General features: G+C 43.7%; 2 protein-coding genes across 5 annotated transcripts in view; both read left to right on the forward strand.

Moving 5' to 3' along the window:
• EXOC3 (exocyst complex component 3) overlaps window positions 1–4226 on the forward strand; it is a 28064-nt gene extending 23838 nt beyond the window's left edge. For all 3 annotated transcript variants that reach the window (XM_082194850.1, XM_082194849.1, XM_082194851.1), the window contains exons 11-13: window positions 605–766; window positions 1589–1716; window positions 3734–4226. In XM_082194850.1, the coding sequence (XP_082050976.1) occupies window positions 605–766; window positions 1589–1716; window positions 3734–3905 (462 nt within the window). In that variant the 3' untranslated portion in view covers window positions 3906–4226. The remainder of the gene's footprint in view (window positions 1–604; window positions 767–1588; window positions 1717–3733) is intronic.
• A 4628-nt stretch (window positions 4227–8854) lies between these two features.
• On the forward strand, window positions 8855–19218 carry PDCD6 (programmed cell death 6). 2 transcript variants are annotated; one of them, XM_082195164.1, is made up of 6 exons: window positions 8855–8991; window positions 9113–9174; window positions 13699–13743; window positions 16306–16464; window positions 18213–18322; window positions 18829–19218. In XM_082195164.1, the coding sequence occupies exons 1-6, from the start codon at window positions 8939–8941 to the stop codon at window positions 18925–18927; spliced, it is 528 nt and encodes a 175-aa protein (XP_082051290.1). In that variant the 5' UTR covers window positions 8855–8938; the 3' UTR covers window positions 18928–19218. The 2 variants fall into 2 exon arrangements, with proteins under 2 accessions (XP_082051290.1, XP_082051291.1); XM_082195165.1 differs by having other exon boundaries at window positions 8856–8991; window positions 16306–16458.

A 19218-nucleotide genomic window follows, 5' to 3' on the forward strand; every position in this document is an offset into this window, starting at 1 on the left:
ATTGAGAGCCCTTGAGGTGACAGGAAAAGTGCTTTTTAGCAAGGTGTGCTGGGAAGAAGAACGGGGAGAAGAAAGATAAGAGATCCATCTTGGATAGGCTGGCTGCAGGCATGCTTGGGAGAGATGCTTTTGACTCCAGTGCAAGCCCTGCTTGAGTTGACCATGCTGTAAGATATTTACTTACTTACGTACTAACATCAGTTTACTCATCTCTTCCTCTTCTCTTTTGCTTCCACTCCCACCCACTCCTGGCACGCTGCCTTCCTGAGCAGTTGCCCATGAGGGAATGCAGCCCTCAAGCTGAGAGAAATTTCTCATCCCTGCTCTCAGACTAGTCCATACCCACTGAACAATTTCTCCCCATTACTAGTCTGCATAGCTGTCATCTGGAAATAAACATGCTCACCAATTTATCTGCCACAGATTTTGGGGTCAGTCCAGATGAAGCTAACAGCAAGCTCCATCCCCTAATAGGTGTTGCTAAGTCAGTGTAAATTTCTTACTACTCAAATGAGTGTAGTGCAGAAATGAAATACTTGTTCCTCTTATAGACTAACATAACACGTACTGGTTGCCAGTTGTATAATTTGAATGTTTCTTTCAGAAAATGACTATTGAGTGCCATCGTAGAGTTGTTGTAGAGTACATCAAGGCTATTATATTAAAGCGCATTACTTTCAAGAATGCAGAAGAAAGAAAAGAAGGTGCTGAAAGAATGATCAGAGAAGCAGAACAGTTCAGATTTCTGTTCAAGAAACTTACTGCTGTAAGTATAAGAAAACCACAATGTCAAAAGAAGAATTTTTTAGAAATAATTATAAATTAGCATCCCCACAACCTATTCTAAAATTAGTGCATTAATCCATCTGCTTTGAAACTGCAATGTTAAGCAGTATATTAATTGTTGAAATAAATAAATATTTATAATCTCCACTTATATTAAGAGTGAGGAACTTCTGGCCCACAAGCCAAACTTAGTCTGCCAGGCCTCCCTATTTGACCTGTTTGGGGCAAGTCTTTCTGGGCCATCATATCTTATCTCCAGTTCAATGGTGTCTCTTAGCACACATCCAGGAAATTCAGAGACAGCTCAAATGGAGAACAGAAGAGCGTCAGTTAACCAGCCACTCAGTGGAAATAGATAAATAAAATCGGCCTCTATCTCTCAAAAAAGGACTCCAAAACTGACTGAAGACTAAGTGTATAGTGAGAATATGATAGGCCATCTACTTCAAACAACATATTTGTTTGGAAATTATTGTGACATAAGTAAAATATACTAGTCATACAATAATTCTGTATGTGCAGGGTTGCTGAAATGTTTTTAGAGTGGTTTTGATGAAAAAGTCAAGTTGAATAAACGCTGTAGCCACAGTCCAGCACAATTAGACACACTTACTCTCACTGTAAATGAGCAACATGTTACCAGGTGCTAGAATGTGGCCTACATTTTTAAACAATAAAAACAGAAACATGACAAGGTGTTGCTGCTGCTTTGCCAGTTTGTTCTCATGTTCTGCCTTGCGTATTAAAGGTAATTTGAGATTAGATGTCCGAAAATGATTATCCATTTTATACTGTTCAATAGGGATCTGGAGAGGAAACAGAAGGACTTTGTGACGTCATTGAAGCTATTGCAGAAGTATTTAAGTTGACAGATCCATCACTACTTTACCTAGAAGTCTCAACTTTAGTTAGCAAACACCCAGATATCAGGTAATACTAGTAATTTCTAAAGTTTGTAACAATGCTTTCTTCCATTCAAGGTCATAAATAAAAATTATTATTATTATTATTATTATTATTATTATTATTATTATTATTATAAGAAGGCTTGACAAAAACTGTTGAAATGTAGTTTTATGTCAATCCCTTGATTCCACAATTTAAAGTTACATATGCAAGAAAGGTAAGCATACAAAGTCAGTATCTGAACACATACAACCGAGTCCCCAATTACAAGAATATGTTATTTTTAGTGGTATTTGGAGTAGGCTTTAGCAAATAGGTGTCTTGAGGCAACACTGCACATTGTGAAGAAAATGCAGAGCCCACAGCATCTAATGTGGGGAGGGATTTGCAGGGTAGTTGTTGGGATGGGCGGGCAACATTTCCCCCTTCCTCTGCTTACTGATTTTCTTCTGCAAACGCCCCTCCCCTGTCACTTAATCTCCCAGACTGAACTCCAAAAGCAACAAGCCTGGCTGGGGGTTATGGGCAAGCAACTTCCTTAGCAGAGTTATGTAAATCAAGTTGAGCATCCTCACACTTGCTGGCAGTTCTCCTCCACAAGAGCCCTCCTCCATCTCTGCATTCAGATTCTTGGCAAATGTGCATTTAGGAATGTGCCCTCAGTCCTAAAACCCTGTAGAGCCATATGAGATTGGATTAGTGGAGCAACCATAGTTCTTTGTGACTTTAAGGCCGTGGTTCCCAACGTAGAGCACGTGGCCCACAGGGGGGCAATTTGATTGGGGGGGTTGAGAATGAGTTAGACCAAGTTAATTGCCTTTTAGGCTTCCTCCATGTGAATAGGAGTTCACTTTTTGAATAATAAGAATTATATGTCACCAGGGGTGGGGTGGGCAGCAGCATCAGGATAATCCAGAATGCGGCAGCTAGACTGGTGACTGGGAGCGGCCACTGAGACCACATAACACCGGTCTTGAAAGACCTGCATAGGCTCCCAATACGTTTCCGAGCACAATTCAAAGTGTTGGTGCTGACCTTTGAAGCCCTAAACGGCCTCGGCCCTGTATAACTGAAGGAGCGTCTCCACCCCCATCGTTCAGCCCGGACACTGAGGTCCAGCGCCGAGGGCCTTCTGGCAGTTCCCTGAGAAGCAAAGTTATGTATAAGCAGAACACATAAGGAAACCAGGAGCTTCACTCCCGCATCATTCAAAAATAGTTCTCAAATCATCACATGCTCCTAAGGAATGCATAGCCCCACTATGTTTACCTGCAAGCAATTTAAATTACTATAAAATTGCTTTCCAAACATAAATGTGACAGTCAGCTCCTAAGCACTGAAGCAAAACCCATCTATAAAGCAGCTGTGCTTCTCCTCTGGTACGTCCGTCCCACCCAGCTGTGAAAATGTAAAAAGGTAAAGGACCCCTGACAGTTAAGTCCAGTTGTGAATGCCTCTGGGGTTGTGGCACTCATCTCTCTTTACTGGGCAAGGGAACCGCCGGAGCGGTACCTATTTATCTACTTGCACTTTGACGTGTTTTTGAACTGCTAGGTTGGCAGGACCAAGCAACGGGAGCTCACCCTGTCGTGGGGATTCGAACTGCTGACCTTCAGATTGGCAAGCCCTAGGCTCAGTGGTTTAGACCACAGCGCCACCCGCTTAACAAGGCAGTGGGAGGGAAATTATAAGTCACAGAAACACCTTTAAACAGATGAATATAGAAATGTAATTACAACATAAAGATGGAACGCAAGGAACCAAGTGTGCCTGAGCAGATATGCTGAGTAGGCAGTGGTCGTTGTGATGGCTTGTGGACCCATATTGTACAATATATGTCTTGTATATGGTTTGTGGAAGGATTCTCATAACAAAGATAACTGGAAAAATTGGCCTGCAAGCACTCTAAAATTTAGAGTGTCTAGAAGATAAGTTGGTACTCAGGTGTTTAGTGTAGAATGTGTACTCTGTGAATTCCCTGTTGCCAATATCATTCCCGTGAATGGCTTTTGTGCTAATGCTGTTCTTCTTTCATTGGTAGGGATGATCATATTGCAGCTTTACTGACAATGCGTGGAGATGCCAGCAGAGAGATGAAGCAGACCATAATTGAAACTCTGGACAAAGGCCCAACCATGCCAAATCCAAACTATGTGCCCATTTTTAAAGAAATTACAGTTCCAACATTAACTGTGCCAAAGCTTCTTAAGTAATAGCAACATATTTCGGTATGGATCACTTTGGTGTAGTGTTGATATACTGTAGCCTAATCTGGTTTTGCACTTAGAAAACACATGGGAGTTTCATGCTGGACTTTTAGTTTTTGTGTCTGATGTTAGCTTAGTCACTTGAAGAGTATGCTGTATTCTGATGGCCAGAATGCTTTAAATTGATGTCTTTGCCATCAGTTGTTTTGACGAACTCTGTCTTGAACTTTTTGTGTGTACTCTGATGACTAACTGAATAGGTTTTAGAAAATGTATTAGGGATGGATTTATGCTTTATTCATGAAAAAATGAAAACTTGAAATTGTTGAGGTACATTGGTTATTGTTCCCCCACCCTGATTTAACAGACTTATTGGATTTGAAAGCAGATGTGTATAAAGGATGTGTGATGCCATTTGCATTGGGAATGGAGACTGTTCAGAGCTTCCCTCTCCCTTCAGGAACCTTTAACACAAACTTTATACATGCTCTCTACTTATTTTCAGTATTGCATGTCATTTCACAACACAAAATTTTCTAGGTGGCTTACACTGAAAAATACTGTCAGCATAAAATAAATAATTAAAGCATGAAATTAAAAAAAACACGTCATACTAAACCACCAAGATTCAAATACAGATTTCATAATTTGTTTAATAAGCATGAGTAAACAAGAAGGTCTATACTTCAAACAAAACACATAGGAGCTGCCTGTCACCAAATCAGACTGTCATTGATCCAGGAATTTTGCTAGTGGCTCAAGAACCATCAGTGGCATCGCGTCTTTCACCACCTAAGCCTGGTACATCACCTGCAACACAACCTGAATAGAGAGCCTCACTACATTTACCCATGCTCTGGTAACCTCCAGATTATACTGGTCCACAAGTGAGGACTGACTTTTGAAGACTGTCCGGAAACTGCAGTTAGTACAAAACAAAGGAATGGAGAGACAGAGCTGTGTGTTGTACTGTTGACTATCAAATTTCAAGGTGATGACTCACATTAATTTCATATACAGTTATACCTTGGGTTGCGCGTTTTCAGGTTACGGACTGCGCCAAGCCCAGAAGTACCGGAACGGGTTAATACCGGGTTTCAGCGCTCGTGTGGGCGCAGAAACACAAAATGATGTTGCGCATGTGCAGAAGCGCCGAATCGCGTCACATGCATTTGCAGACGTGGTGCTGCGGGTTGCAAATGTGCCTCCTGCCACAATAGGCAGGGATTGAGGGAGCTGTAAGTCCCCTCTCCAAGTCCTTGGGCTCCAGCAACTGACATGCATCCACATAGGCTCAAACTACGGACCTCCAATGGGCCTGTACTAGTTGTGAACCATTTTGTAAGTTACCATAAGCTGCCCTGGAAATCTTGAATTATAGAAACATAGAACTTTTTAAAAACGGCTTTTCAGACCCCATTCATTTTCCAACTCAACAGCATTGAAACTTGTGAGTGTTTACATTTATAATATATATTTTTTATTAAGAATAACATAATACAATAGAAATTGGTCACCAGATACAAAGCAAAATACAGTTACAGTGGTGCCTCGCAAGACGAAATTAATTAGTTCCGTGAATTTTTTCGTCTAGCGAATTTTTCGTCTTGCGAAGCACGGTTTCCCATAGGAATGCATTGAAAATCAATTAATGCGTTCCTATGGTCAAAAAAAGTCCAAACAAAGCCAAATTTGGTACAACAAGAGTTTATTAAGTGCTCTTTAAAGTCACACATACTGTAAAGAGCATTTCAAAATTCAAACCCAGAATTTTTTTAAAAAAACAGCAGAGTGGCCCAATGGTCACAGAAAATCATAAAAATGAAGAAAAAACCCACAAGCTTCCAGATTCTTGCAAACCCCTTCCCAACTGTTCCCCCCCCCGCAACCCAGCACACAGAAATTCAAATCCAGAATTTTTTTAAAAAAACAGCAGAGTGGCCCAATGGTCACAGAAAATCATAAAAATGCAAAAAAAACCACACAAGCTTCCAGATTCTTGCAAACCCCTTCCCAACACCAAGTCCTTGAATTCCAAACACCCCAACCCAAAATCCAACCCACCCCCAAAAGTTTTAAAAGCTTAACTTACCAAATGGCTGCAAAAGAAGTTTTGGAAAAGCTTCAAAAATCACCAAAGTCTTTAAAAACCTCAAAAAAGCCTACTATGTACACTGCGTTCTATGAGTTAAGAAAAAGGAAACAAACTTGCAAGACGTTTCCGTCTTGCGAAGCAAGCCCATAGGGAAATTCGTCTTGCGAAGCAGCTCAAAAACGGAAAACCCTTTCGTCTAGCGAGTTTTCCGTCTTGCGAGGCATTCGTCTTGCGGGGCACCACTGTATTATGTATGTATGTAAGAAAGGAAATTGTAGTAGCAGGTTAAGTTAAATACCCAAGCCAAACAGATATACGAGTTACAAGTCTGTGTACTTCCAAGTGGCAGTGAATGAAAGAAAGAAACAAACACAAAGCAATCAGCATCAAAAGTATCCCTGCCTGAAACTCCAGCTAGGTAAAGGTCAAGGGACCCCTGACCATTAGGTCCAGTTGCGGACGACTCTGGGGTTGCGGCACTCATCTCGCTTTATTGGCCAAGGAAGCCAGTGTACAGCTTCCGGGTCATGTGGCCAGCATGACTAAGCCGCTTCTTGCGAACCAGAGCAGCTCACGGAAACACTGTTTACTTTCCTGCCGGAGTGGTACCTATGTATCTACTTGCACTTGGACGTGCTTTCGAACTGCTAGGTTGGCAGGAGCTGGGATCAAACAACAGGAGCTCACCCCATCGCGGGGATTCAAACCACCGACCTTTTGATCGGCAAGTCCTAGGCTCTGTAGTTTAACCCACAGCGCCACCCGCATCCCTGAAACTCCAGCTAGCCCCCTGCCAACCGGTGTCTACAATACTGAGCTGGATGGACTTGGCATAAGGCTGCTTAGGTAGCTATGAATTGGGAAGGATATAAACTGCACAGGCTTCACAGCTGCCTGCCCTGCTGCTCTGAGTGCAGATACAGCTCCTTGCTGCCCAGTCGCAGTTATGCTAAAATGCTAAATAAGAACAGCCGGCTGGATCAGGCCAGTGGCCCATCTAATCCAGAATCCTGTTCCCACAGTGGCCAACCAAATGCCTGTGAGAAACCAACAAGCACAAGTGGTGCCTCGCAAGACGAAAAGAATCCGTTCTGTGATTCTCTTCGTCTAGCGGTTTTTTCGTCTTGCGAAGCAAGCCCATTGAAGGATTAGCAGATTAGCGCTATTAGCGGCTTTTAGCGGCTTATTGGATCAGCTGATAAGCGGCTTAGAAAAAGGGGGGAGGGGAAAAAAACCCGCAGGAACTCGCAAGACATTTTCGTCTTGCGAAGCAAGCCCATAGGAGATTCGTTTTGCGAAGCACCTCCAAAACGGAAAACTCTTTCGTCTAGCGAGTTTTCCGTCTTGCGAGGCATTTGTCTTGCGGGGCACCACTGTACCTTGGGTTAAGTACTTAATTCGTTCCAGAGGTCCATTCTTAACCTGAAACTGTTCTTAACCTGAAGCAGCACTTTAGCTTATGGGCCTCCTGCTGCCGCCGCACGATTTCTGTTCTCGTCCTGAAGCAAAGTTCTTAACCCGAGGTAATATTTCTGGGTTAGAGGAGTCTGTAACCTGAAGCGTCTGTAACCTGACGTACCACTGTATTCAGAAGTATTGGTGCCTCCGACTGCAGAGGAAGAGCACAGCCAGCGTCCTTTCTTTTATCCCTCCCAAATCTTCTCACATTCAGCTGCACTACACGTCCCCGAGTTATGGAAGAGGAATGCTTTCCTCCGTGCTTCCGCCATGCCGCACATCATTTCGTAAACCTTTCTCACACCACCACCTCTCACTCGCTTTTTCTATAAACTAAGACGCCCCAAATGCCCAGCCTTCCCTGGAGAGGAAGTCTCTCCATCCAGCCTTGATCACTTCAGTGGGACAACCAACTTTTTATAAAAGAACGGAAATGGTTTATTGAATATTTACAAATAGACTGTAAACAGGTAAGAACATTGGCAGGATTATTGTAATAACCTGCAGTTTTATAAGAGTATACAGTCATACTTTGGGTTAAAGTTGCTTCAGGTTGCGCTCCGCGGCGACCTGGAAGTAACGGAATGCGTTACTTCCAGGTTTTTCCGCTTGCGCATGCACAGACGCTCAAAATGACGTCATGCACATGCGCAGATGCGGCAAATCGCAACCCGTGCACGCGCAGACGCGGGTTGCATTCTGCTCAGGATGCGAACGGGGCTCTGAAACGGATCCCGTTCGCATCCAGACGTACCACTGTATATTTAAAGTAGATGAATAAAATAAGTTAATTTGGAATACGCAGAAAATATAAAAAATAAAATCAAGGTACCGCAGAAAGAGGGGAAAGGATTCAGTCGAGTTTTGAAGTGTATAAAACTGAAAATCATAAATAAAATAACAATAATAAAACAAAAATTCCTTCCAGTAGCACCTTAAAGACCAACTAAGTTCTTGGTATGAGCTTTCGTGTGCATGCACACCTCTTCAGATACACATGCACACGAAAGCTCATACCAAGAACTAACTTAGTTGGTCTTTAAGGTGCTACTGGAAGGAATTTTTTTATTTTGACTATGGCAGACCAACACGGCTACCTATCTGTAACTGGAATAATAATACAAGATCATTTTCCAATTCGGCAAAGTCCTTTTCGAGGTGAGGCTTTTCGTCCTGAGCACCTCCGCGGCGGCGGCGGCTGCCCACTCGCGGCTCCGCCACGACCCTGCACGCGCCCGTCCCCACGTGCAGATGCCACGCGTCCGCGCGCGGCGAAGAACCTCCCGCGCCTTGAGGCGGCGCCTGCCGAGGAAAGGCGGCGCTCGCTCCCTCCCTCCTTCCCTCCCTCCCTCCTCGCCGGCCTGAGGAGGAGCCGAGGCGTTTCTTTCTGGCGGCCCGAGGAGGAGGAAGAAGCAGCGGCTCCCGCTCGCGACGCAGACCCGGAACCCGAGGTCCCCGAGGGAGCGGCCGCTTTCCTCCGCCCGCGATGGCGGCGATGGGGAGAGCCGACGCCAACTTCCTGTGGGGCGTCTTCCAGAGGTGAGCGAGGGGCCGCGGGAGGAGGAGGAGGAGGAGGCCCGGGCCGGGGACTCGCGTGGGCCGGCTCGCCCCTTTGGCCGACGCGCCCCCGGTGACCGCTTCCCGTTGTCTTTTGCCTCAGGGTCGACAAGGACCGCAGCGGCGTCATCTCGGACGTGGAGCTCCAGCAAGCGCTCTCCAACGGTGGGTGGACCGAGGCCTCCCCAGGCGCGGCCTACCTGGCCGGCGCCTCCCCGCGCTTCTGGCGCCGCCGTCGGCCTCCGATTGGTGGTACTCCGCCTTTTCGCCAGGCGGGGACGCAGGGCGGCCTAGCGAGAGAAAGGGGAACAACTGGGAGGGCGGGCGGGTGAAACAAGCATTTGAAGGGGGGAAAAGGTTTAATTCAAACTATAGAGAGAGAGAAGCTACGGGGAATGTAAACTATTATTATTAATTTATATTAATAAATAATATCAAAAATAATACAATTTATTTATATTAATTGTAAGTAAATACTTATACAAATTTATTTATATCCAACCTTTTCCCCCTGACTCGGACTCAGGGGTGGGGGGGTGGGAATAGTTTAAGAAACAAACATTATTAGAATTGAAAATAACTAACGCTCTCTCTTAGCTGTTAAAAACATACAGACTATTACAGATGAGAACAGCTAAAAGTATAGAGAGGAAGCATTGAGGAAATAATTAAACACCAATAGAATTAAAGCTGTATTTCCTCATGATTTAAATTATTGTTATTATTATTGTTGTTATTATTATTATTTTATTTATATCTCACCTTTTTCCCTGATGGACTTGAGGTGGTGTACAGATAGAAATGTAAACAGCTAAAAAATAATAGGGGTGGGGGGTGGGAATAGTTTAAAAAACAAACATTATTAGAATTGAAAATAACTAATGCTCTCTCTTAGCTGTTAAAAACATACGGACTATTACAATAAAAAGAGCAGGGCGCCAGCAGCCCTTTTAGTAGAAGCAGTCTGTTCCTCAAACCCTGCTGGAACAAGCAGTCCAGCTTTTCTAGGGAGGAAGTTCCAACTTTGCCTGGGAGTAGCCACCTAAAAGGCCCTCTCCCGCCGTGCCTGCCTCATTTTAATTCAGAATACGCCCATGTTGTGCAATAAGAAGAAACAACCCTAATAGTGAAAGGGCACCCAAAGAAATAGCAAAACTGAAGGTAAAATTGGCCAGCCCAGGGGAAAGAATGCGGCAGCTAGACTGGTGACTGGGAGTGGCAGCCAGGACCACATAACACCGGTCCTGAGAGATCTGCCTTGGCTCCCAGTATGTTTCCGAGCGGGTGGCGCTGTGGGTAAAAGCTCCGTGCTTAGGACTTGCCGATCGTATGGTCCGCGGTTCGAATCCCCGCGACGAGGTGAGCCCTCATCTTTCGGTCCCAGCTCCTGCCCACCTAGCAGTTCGAAAGCACCCCTAAGTGCAAGTAGATAAATAGGTACCGCTTTATAGCGGGAAAGTAAACGGCGTTTCCATGCGCTGGTGCTGGCTCACCAGAGCAGCTTCGTCACGCTGGCCACGGGACCCGGAAGTGTCTCCGGACAGCGCTGGCCCCCGGCCTCTTAAGTGAGATGGGCGCACAACCCTAGAGTCAGACACGACTGGCCCGTACGGGCAGGGGTACCTTTACCTTTACCTGTGTTTCCGAGTACAATTCAAAGTGTTGGTGCTGACCTTTAAAGCCCTAAACGGCCTTGGCCCAGTATACCTGAAGGAGCGTCTCCACCCCCATCGTTCAGCCCGGACACTGAGATCCAGCGCCGAGGGCCTTCTGGCGGTTCCCTCATTGTGAGAAGTGAGGTTACAGGGAACCAGACAGAGGGCCTTCTTGGTAGTGGCGCCCACCCTGTGGAACACCCTCCCTTCAGATGTGAAGGAAATAAGCAGCTATCCTATCTTTAAAAGACATCTGAAGGCTGTTCCCTGTTCAGGGAATTTTTTAATATTTAATGCTGTACTGTTTTTAACATTTAATTGGGAGCCGCCCAGAGTGGCTGGGGAAGCTCAGCCAGATGAGCGGGGTATAAATAATAAATTATTATTGTTATTATTGTTATAATAATATCTTGAAGCTTATAAATGGTGCTGAAAGGTGGGCATTCCCAGGGCAAGAGCGTTCCAAAGAGACACTGCAATTGATGAGACTGTCCTGTTTCATATCCCCAACAACAGGTATAGGAATAGCTGCCAACTTTTCCCTTTTTTAAAGGGAAATTCCCTTATTCCGAATAGGATTCCTTGCAAGAAAAGGGTAAAGTTGACAGCTATGGGCATAGGCAACCTCGGCCCTCCAGATGTTTTGGGACTACAATTCCGATCATCCCTGACCACGGGTCCTGTTAGATAGGGATGATGGGATTTGCAGTCCCAAAACATCTGGAGGGCCGAGTTTGCCTATGCCTGCCCAACAATCTCTAGCCAAAGTGGACAGAACAGGGTTCTTCCCAAGCCTTGGAGGCCAGGGGAGAATAAGTAGCTACTTAAGATTTTTAAAGGCAAAAGGGGAGGTCAGACTTTGATTAGAGAGACTGGGGTCCAGTTCTTTGCTTAACTCTAACGCTTTGTGTTTTGTGAGGGTGGGGTTGGTCAGTCTTACAGCATAGCCAACTTTGCACAGTTATTGGGAGAACAAAAAAAGTACACTGTTCTGAAACACAAATGTTAGTAATAACTTTTATTATTGACACCCCGTCCATCTGTATTTTTTTCCCTTGAAATACATTGATTTCCTAACCACCTCTCTCCATAGGAAAGTTCACAAGAGCATGTAGATTTGTTATGTTGCTATCGTATACATCTCTGTGCCAGTTATGGCTTTCCACTGTGTGTGTACCCAGTGGGGAAACTGAATGTTGCTCAGGATAGAAAATTGTATGTAATAAGGGGAATATGCTGCAACGTAACCATTGGTTACATAACCCACATAAGGCAGAAAAAACAAAAGTCTCTGAAGTGCAAAGGGTCCTTCATGTAAGTATTTATGTCAGAAAAATCCAGCATAACTAACCCTTTTGATTGTAAACCTATGGGTATAGGGCAGTATACATATGTAATAAGTAATAATATTTTTAAAAAACCTCACAGTTATTAAGACTGGTTAAAATGAATTTGCTCCTACTTGAATATCCCTTGAAAGCATGGGACAAAATTGTTGCCCCTGATTATTCTTTGAATATTACAAGTCTAGAGGTAACCCAACATGTATTAAGGGGCATTCTTGTCTCTTGGTGATAGCTGGCAAGATATGAGGACACAGAGTCATAACTTGGAGTCGTGTGTGAAAAGGGAGGCTTTTGAAAGTAACAGGTTGGACAAAAGCAACCTCCTGGTCATTATTCTCAGATGCTTGGAATCACATTACATTGATATATTGAAAGCAGTTGAGTTTAAAGGAGCTAACATGATCATGAAGGGTTGATTTGTTTATCCCTCCCCTCCCTTTGCATCTTCTCACTTCATAGTTTGTGCCAAGCCCTACCCTACAACTTGGGAGGAGCTGCACAGAGCAGCTTGCTAAATGGCCTACCTCGCACCTCTGTTAAAACCACTTGCCTGGGCCTGCTGGTTGTTCCTCATGCCTTAACTAGTGTTGCTGTCTATTGGGGGGGAGCAAGACCCCCAAAGGCTTTTGCAAGCATTTGTATATTTCCCTTTAAGACTGCACCACAATTGGGCTTACCAGGGAAGGCAACCTAAGCCTTTGAGAGTTTCTACTTCCCTCAAAGATTGCAGGAAGATCAGGCTTAAAAGGGAACTTAGCTAGCTAGCTAGCTAAGCAGCATCACCTTAGTGCACCAGTGAGCTCCTTGCATGAACTCCGCAGAATCACTTTCTGTATTGGCTGGTTTGAAGGGGCAGCAGTCCTGCTTAGTGCTGGGTCCTGGGTTTGTGCAGCAGTTCAAAGGATCCTGAGAAGCAGCTGGCTTTTACGACTTAAGGAGCTGCACAAAGCAGCGTTGGGCAAACATTGTATCCCTTGATTCATTACTTTTTGAATTGGGATGGAGCAGTCTTTAATACTGTAAGAATGATAGAATGTAGAATCATAGAATTGTAGGGTTGGAAGAGGGACCCAAGGGTCATCTAGTCCAACCCCCTGCAATGTTTTAAGAATGGTATAATATTTTGTAAATTATTAGTAAAGGAGTATTTGTATTGTAGGGACGCGGGTGGCTCTGTGGGCTAAAGCCTCAACGCCTAGGGCTTGCCGATCGAAAGGTCGGCGGTTCGAATCCCCGCGGCGGGGTGCGCTCCCGCTGTTCGGTCCCAGCGCCTGCCCACCTAGCAGTTCGAAAGCACCCCCGGGTGCAAGTAGATAAATAGGTACCGCTTACCAGCGGGAAGGTAAACGGCGTTCCGTGTGCGGCTCTGGCTCGCCAGAGCAGCGATGTCACGCTGGCCACGTGACCCGGAAGTGTCCCCGGACAGCGCTGGCCCCCGGCCAATAAATGTGAGATGGGCGCACAAACCCCACAGTCTGTCAAGACTGGCCCGTTCGGGCAGGGGTACCTTTACCTTTACCTTATTTGTATTGTATAAAGCTTAAAAAAAATAAATGGTGGTGGGGACCGAGAGTGAGAATCCGTATTGATTCTGTCTTAATGGTTCTTATCCTCTCATCTTCAAGAGTTCATAACACTTAGCTTTTCCTGCACACATATTTTAATGATTTGCTTCCGTTCTCTTTTAGGAACATGGACTCCATTCAATCCAGCAACTGTTAGATCTATCATATGTAAGTGATTCATAACATCATACTTTTAACATTTGGGGGGCGGGTTGTACTCACAAGCAGCATTTTTAGGCGGGTCGTAGTATGTCAATAAAATAGTTAAACAAAATTGTATCAGTGGTGAGAACTGGAAGAATATTTTGTTTGAAATGACGTCCAGTTGCATTGCCCTCTTAGCCCATTACAATTTACATAGTTTAATGTGGGAGACGGGGACCAAAATACTCCCTGTTTGAAATGCACTGCTTGCTTTTTTACTGAGTTGCTTTTGAATAGTCATATGTGTGGTTTTTCACATGGATTCTGCGGTTGCATAGAGCACAATTTTGAAACTTCTAGAGCCAGATGGCAGATTTTTGATGGGATGTCTGCCCTCAGGGCAGTGTGACCCCAACTTTCCACTCTTCCTTTACTGACTGCTGCAGTGGAGGAGCCTGGTTATGCGATGGTACAAATCACCAGTTGAAGAACCAGTTATAGGTAAGCATTCGGGGGTTGGTTTTTTCATGGTCTGTGTGTGGAGAACCATATGAGTAATGGCAACTCACATTATCCAGAGGTGAGGCAAGAGGGCAGGCAACCACTGACCTTGGCATAGCTCTGAAAGGTGTATCCTCTCAAGATGAAACACTCATACTACAGGATTGACACTGAGGACTACAAACAGAGAGCAGTATAATAAACTTCAAGAACAGAGAAAACTCAAGGAACAATGTGGATGAAACAACTGTCCTTGTTGAGTGTATACAGATTCCTAAGAAAATCTGAAGCCGAGCTATCCTGAAGCATGGGTTAATTGTGGATGGAGACCAAATCTTCCTGAACACCATGTCAACACTGCTTGCTCCCTCCAAAGACACATAGAAAGTGAAGAGACAAAAGCTGAGACTGAATCCATCTATTTTTATTGATAACATCACTTGTTTACTATACAACCAGTGCATGCAGGGAAGACTGCAGGTTTGACAAAGGGCTTTGGGCAGAAAACTGGCAGAACTGCCTTCAGTAGAAAGAACAAGGCAGGTTGGCTTGAGGACTCCATTATCCTAATGCAAAATGAGAGATTTAAGTATCAGCTTCTTGGTGGTTGTTGGCATCTGTCTGTCTTGAGACAGTGCCCTTATCCAAACCAAAATTGCTTGGAGAAATCTGTTTAGTGTTTCCGCCACCTTCTTCGGATTAGAGTATAGAAGATAAAAGCTTTGTGCCATCTGCATATTGATGGCACTTCTGCCCAAACCTCCAGGTGACTATACCATGATTTTGTTGCTGGGATTGATGGGAGTTGGACATCTGGAGCACTCAAGGTTTCCTACCTCTAATGTAGATATTGAAGAGAATAGAACCTTGTGGCATCCCAAAGGTCATGAAGTAAAACGGAAGTCATCTAACAGCATCCTCTGGATCCTACCCTCCTGGTAGGGCCAAAGCCACTGCAAAAGAATGCTCCCAGGGTGATGTCACATAAGGATTCTATGGTTGATGTGGAAAATGTGAAAAGTTAAGATGAACCATCAGGTTTGCACTTTTCTCTCCCATCTGTTCTTCAGTGCTGGTCATCCAGGGAGATGACCAAAGCAGAGTCTGTTCCATACCAGGCTGGAAGGGATCAGATTGGGGTGTGTTGCAAAGTGTTGCTTTAAAATGGCGTATTAGAGATTTTCCAAAGGTGTAGGATCCAGATTTAGATTTTTTTAAAAATTGCTCTCTCCTTTTAAAAACAAAAGGGGACATCACCATTGCACAGCTGATATTCACTGAAGGTGAGTCAAGTTTTCAGAAGCCAAGATGGGCAAGGAACCTAGGAGTGCATGGTTGGCTTCATCCCTCGTCCACTTTCTCAGACAATAGTAGCTGAAAGGCAACAGATGGTATCTTTGCTGCCTTCGCTTCTAATGATGTTGAAATTGTGGCATCTTAAGTTGAGTGAATATGAGCAATTGAATCTGCGGAATGTAATGCAAACTGATCACAATGGAACTTCATTGGTTCCATCTGATGTTCTCTACCAGACCTTTATTAAGCAGATTGTTAAACCCCTAACAAGGCCCCTTTGAGCTACATTAAGACATATTGGTGTAGAAATATGATTTTCCTTTGGCTGCAATAACTACCATAGAGTAGGCCCTAAAACTGGATCTAACCTGTTTGGTCATATTCATCCTATGTATTCATCCTGTGTTCTCCACCAAGAAAACTTTTTTAAGAGTGAGCACTTTGTCATGGGCTCATAGTTTGCCTGTGTCATATTATTTTAGATTCCATTTTGTGAATCTGTGGACTTCTGGTGCATTGAGAAGAGCCACCCTTTAAGAAACCTTTATTCAAGGAAAAGTGTTGACTATACTGAATTCTTTTTAGAACCTGTATCAGTTTACATAAGAGCTGCTTCTACCACTGTTCCTTGTTTTTCTTTACATTAAAAGGTAAAAATCCATATAGTAAACTTTTTAATGAGGTATTTCAGTTTTTGCTGTCTCTTAATCTTAACAGAAATGTAATAGAGAATGATTGGTGTCTCATTCTGTAACTTAAATGAATTAATATTCTGAATGTTTGTTTCAGCCATGTTTGACAGAGAGAACAAAGGTGGTGTGAACTTCAATGAATTCACAGGAGTCTGGAAATACGTATCTGACTGGCAGAATGTCTTTCGCACGTATGATAGAGACAATTCAGGAATGATTGACAAACATGAACTAAAGCAAGCACTAACAGGTTTTGGTAATTCATTTGTAATTATATTGATCATGTATCACAATCATCTAGGGTTGTCAGCCTGGTTCCTACCGCCCACTAGTGGGCGTTTCAGGATTCTAGGTGGGCGGTAGTGGCTTCTATGGCACAAGCTGAATCCTCCTTCCATTGAGCACTGGTGGGTGGTAGGGAAATTTTACCATCAAGAAAGAGGCATTAGTGGGCAGTAGGTATAAAAAGGTTGAATACCCCTGAACTAGACTGAGGATTAAACCTTATCACATTGAAATATTCCAAAGAGGAGATGAGCTTGTTTTTGTTGTGGTCCTTCTAGAAGAAGTCTGAAAATACTACCCCAACACTACCATTTTAGAGTAATTGTTTAACTGAGAAAAACTACAAGACTGAAATATAAAAATTTCCTCCTAGTTTTTACAAATAGCTTCATATCACCTTTAGGTAAAGGTAAAGGTACCCCTGCCCAAACGGGCCAGTCTTGACAGACTCTGGGGTTTGTGCGCCCATCTCACATCTATAGGCCGGGGGCCAGCGCTGTCCGGAGACACTTCCGGGTCACGTGGCCAGCGTGACAAAGCTGCATCTGGCGAGCCAGCGCAGCACACGGAACGCCGTTTACCTTCCCGCTGGTAAGCGGTACCTATTTATCTACTTGCACCCGGAGGTGCTTTCGAACTGCTAGGTTGGCAGGCGCTGGGACCGAGCAGCGGGAGCGCACCCCGCCGCGGGGATTCGAACCGCCGACCTTACGATCGGCAAGCCCTAGGCGCTGAGGCTTTTACCCACAGCGCCACCCGTGTCCCATTCATATCACCTTTACTAATTTATTTAAAGGTCTAAGAACTTGGTTTAGTTATTACCAAGAAACAGCTGGAGAGAAAGTATTTATAGCTACAGTCCTCTATTCACTTACCCCAGTATAAGCTCCACTGAACTTCGGAAGACTTCCAATAAGTAGGCATTTATTAGAATTGCACTGTTAGAATTAGTATTTCAAGAATTATCAAGGATATTGCACCCTGCACGCTGAATGTTGTGAGCTGGAGGGACATCACGGCTTACACAGCTGACAAGTGGGGAAGCATGTCAGCTTTTAGGCAGGAGGCCTCTGCAAGGCCCTGCTGTGCCTCCTGCCTCACAAAGGAAATCCTCCCCAGAGGATATACTCTGGCCTATGAAGAGGGTCTCCTTGTAAGCCAAGAGGACTCGCCAGGGTGCTCCACATTTCTGGGATCTACTCTGGAATCCCAGCACTGTGCTTGTGCATGGTCATGTGCAAATAGAGCACATAAATGGGGAGTTGGTCCACAGTTGAAGACTTTCGAAAAGACTGGGCAAAGCTGAAGGGTTTTTAATTTCTGCCAAAGGCTCCATCATTGCTTATTAGACAGTATGTTGTTCATTCCATCAATGAAATTAATTTGGTTTTTCCTAATTTAAATAAACCTTTGCCTTCATATTTGGAAAGTAAGGTGACCACACTATGCGTGCAGCATAGCATCTGCTTGTTTTCATTACCAACACATTTTTGCTATTGAATTTAAGTGGTCCTGAGTTTGCATGAATCTCCTGTAGTTTTTATGACTTTGTTGTATTGCTTTGTGGTGTTTTGTGTGGTTTTGGTTCATTCCATCAATGAAATTAATTTGGTTTTGGTTGCAGTGTCATATCGTTGCCTAATTAATCCATAACACAGAAGACTCGTAGACTTTCATTTTTTATTTACTTTGCTCCTTAATACCTTCAATTCTTTCAAGGTTATCGACTATCTGACCAATTCTACGATCTCCTCATTCAGAAGTTTGACAGACAAAGAAGAGGACAAGTGGCTTTTGATGACTTCATCCAGTGTTGTGTTGTCATACAGGTAACAAACTGGGCTGTTGAATAGTTACAATTTAGAACGACCAAGTAACAGTAAGTTTAGCATATATATCAAATAATTTGAAAATCCATTGCTGATTTGAATTTAGTGATAGTGTTTTGTTTTTCAGTGCTTTTCAGTTTCTTCAGTATTTATTTTGTCACCTTCATTTGTGCTGTCTGTAAAATCTGATTTTTCAGGAAGATGCCAGTTACTGTTTATTTTAACATACTAAGCAGTAAGAGTGTGGCTCTAAAGACGGCACCATCAACATTTTTGTTCCAATGAGCAGCAAGCAGTGAATAATTTTTCTAGGACTAGAAGTAGAAATAAGGAATTTATAAGTAGAATCCTCTAGATTATATACGCCTTTAGATTATGTATTCTAGTAATTCAGCTGACCATTCGCTCAGCTTCGATTCCTGTTTCACAAATGGAAGCTATGTTTCAGTAGAAGAACTCAGTAGTTTCATCTATAGGTAAATCTGTTTTAACATGTTTTTTTCCAGAAATGGACGGATGTCTTCAGACGCTATGATACTGACCAGGATGGCTGGATCCAAGTGTCTTACGAACAGTATCTCTCCATGGTCTTCAGTGTTGTATGACAGCAAAAACTGTTGTTCTAGAACGTGGACCAGAGTTGCCAACTGCCTGATTCCAAAACATAAGTGGATAGCTTCTCACTCTCTCAAATGTTGCAGAGAGGATGTTTAGAAGCATATCATTTTTCTCTATAATAATTACTAATAATCATGTCCAATATCACCTGCTGCTTCAAAACTCAGCATTGCATTATGTACATTAATGTTTTGGAACTTTTTGAAATGCCAAACAGTAGTAGCAATGCATGTGCCTTGTTTACCTTTTTATAGAGATTAAAAAAAGCCTGACTTGTA

This window comes from Podarcis vaucheri (genome assembly GCF_965113315.1).
Source record: "Podarcis vaucheri genome assembly, chromosome: 13".
In the NCBI taxonomy this organism is placed as follows: Eukaryota; Metazoa; Chordata; class Lepidosauria; order Squamata; family Lacertidae; genus Podarcis; species Podarcis vaucheri.

Bases quoted from the DNA above. Each gene is read 5' to 3' on its own strand.
- PDCD6 (XM_082195164.1), top strand. From the start codon at position 8,939: ATGGCGGCGATGGGGAGAGCCGACGCCAACTTCCTGTGGGGCGTCTTC. The intron at 9,175-13,698 runs GTGGGTGGACCG...GTTCTCTTTTAG, and splicing joins CCAGCAAGCGCTCTCCAACG to GAACATGGACTCCATTCAAT. The intron at 16,465-18,212 runs GTAATTCATTTG...AATTCTTTCAAG, and splicing joins GCAAGCACTAACAGGTTTTG to GTTATCGACTATCTGACCAA.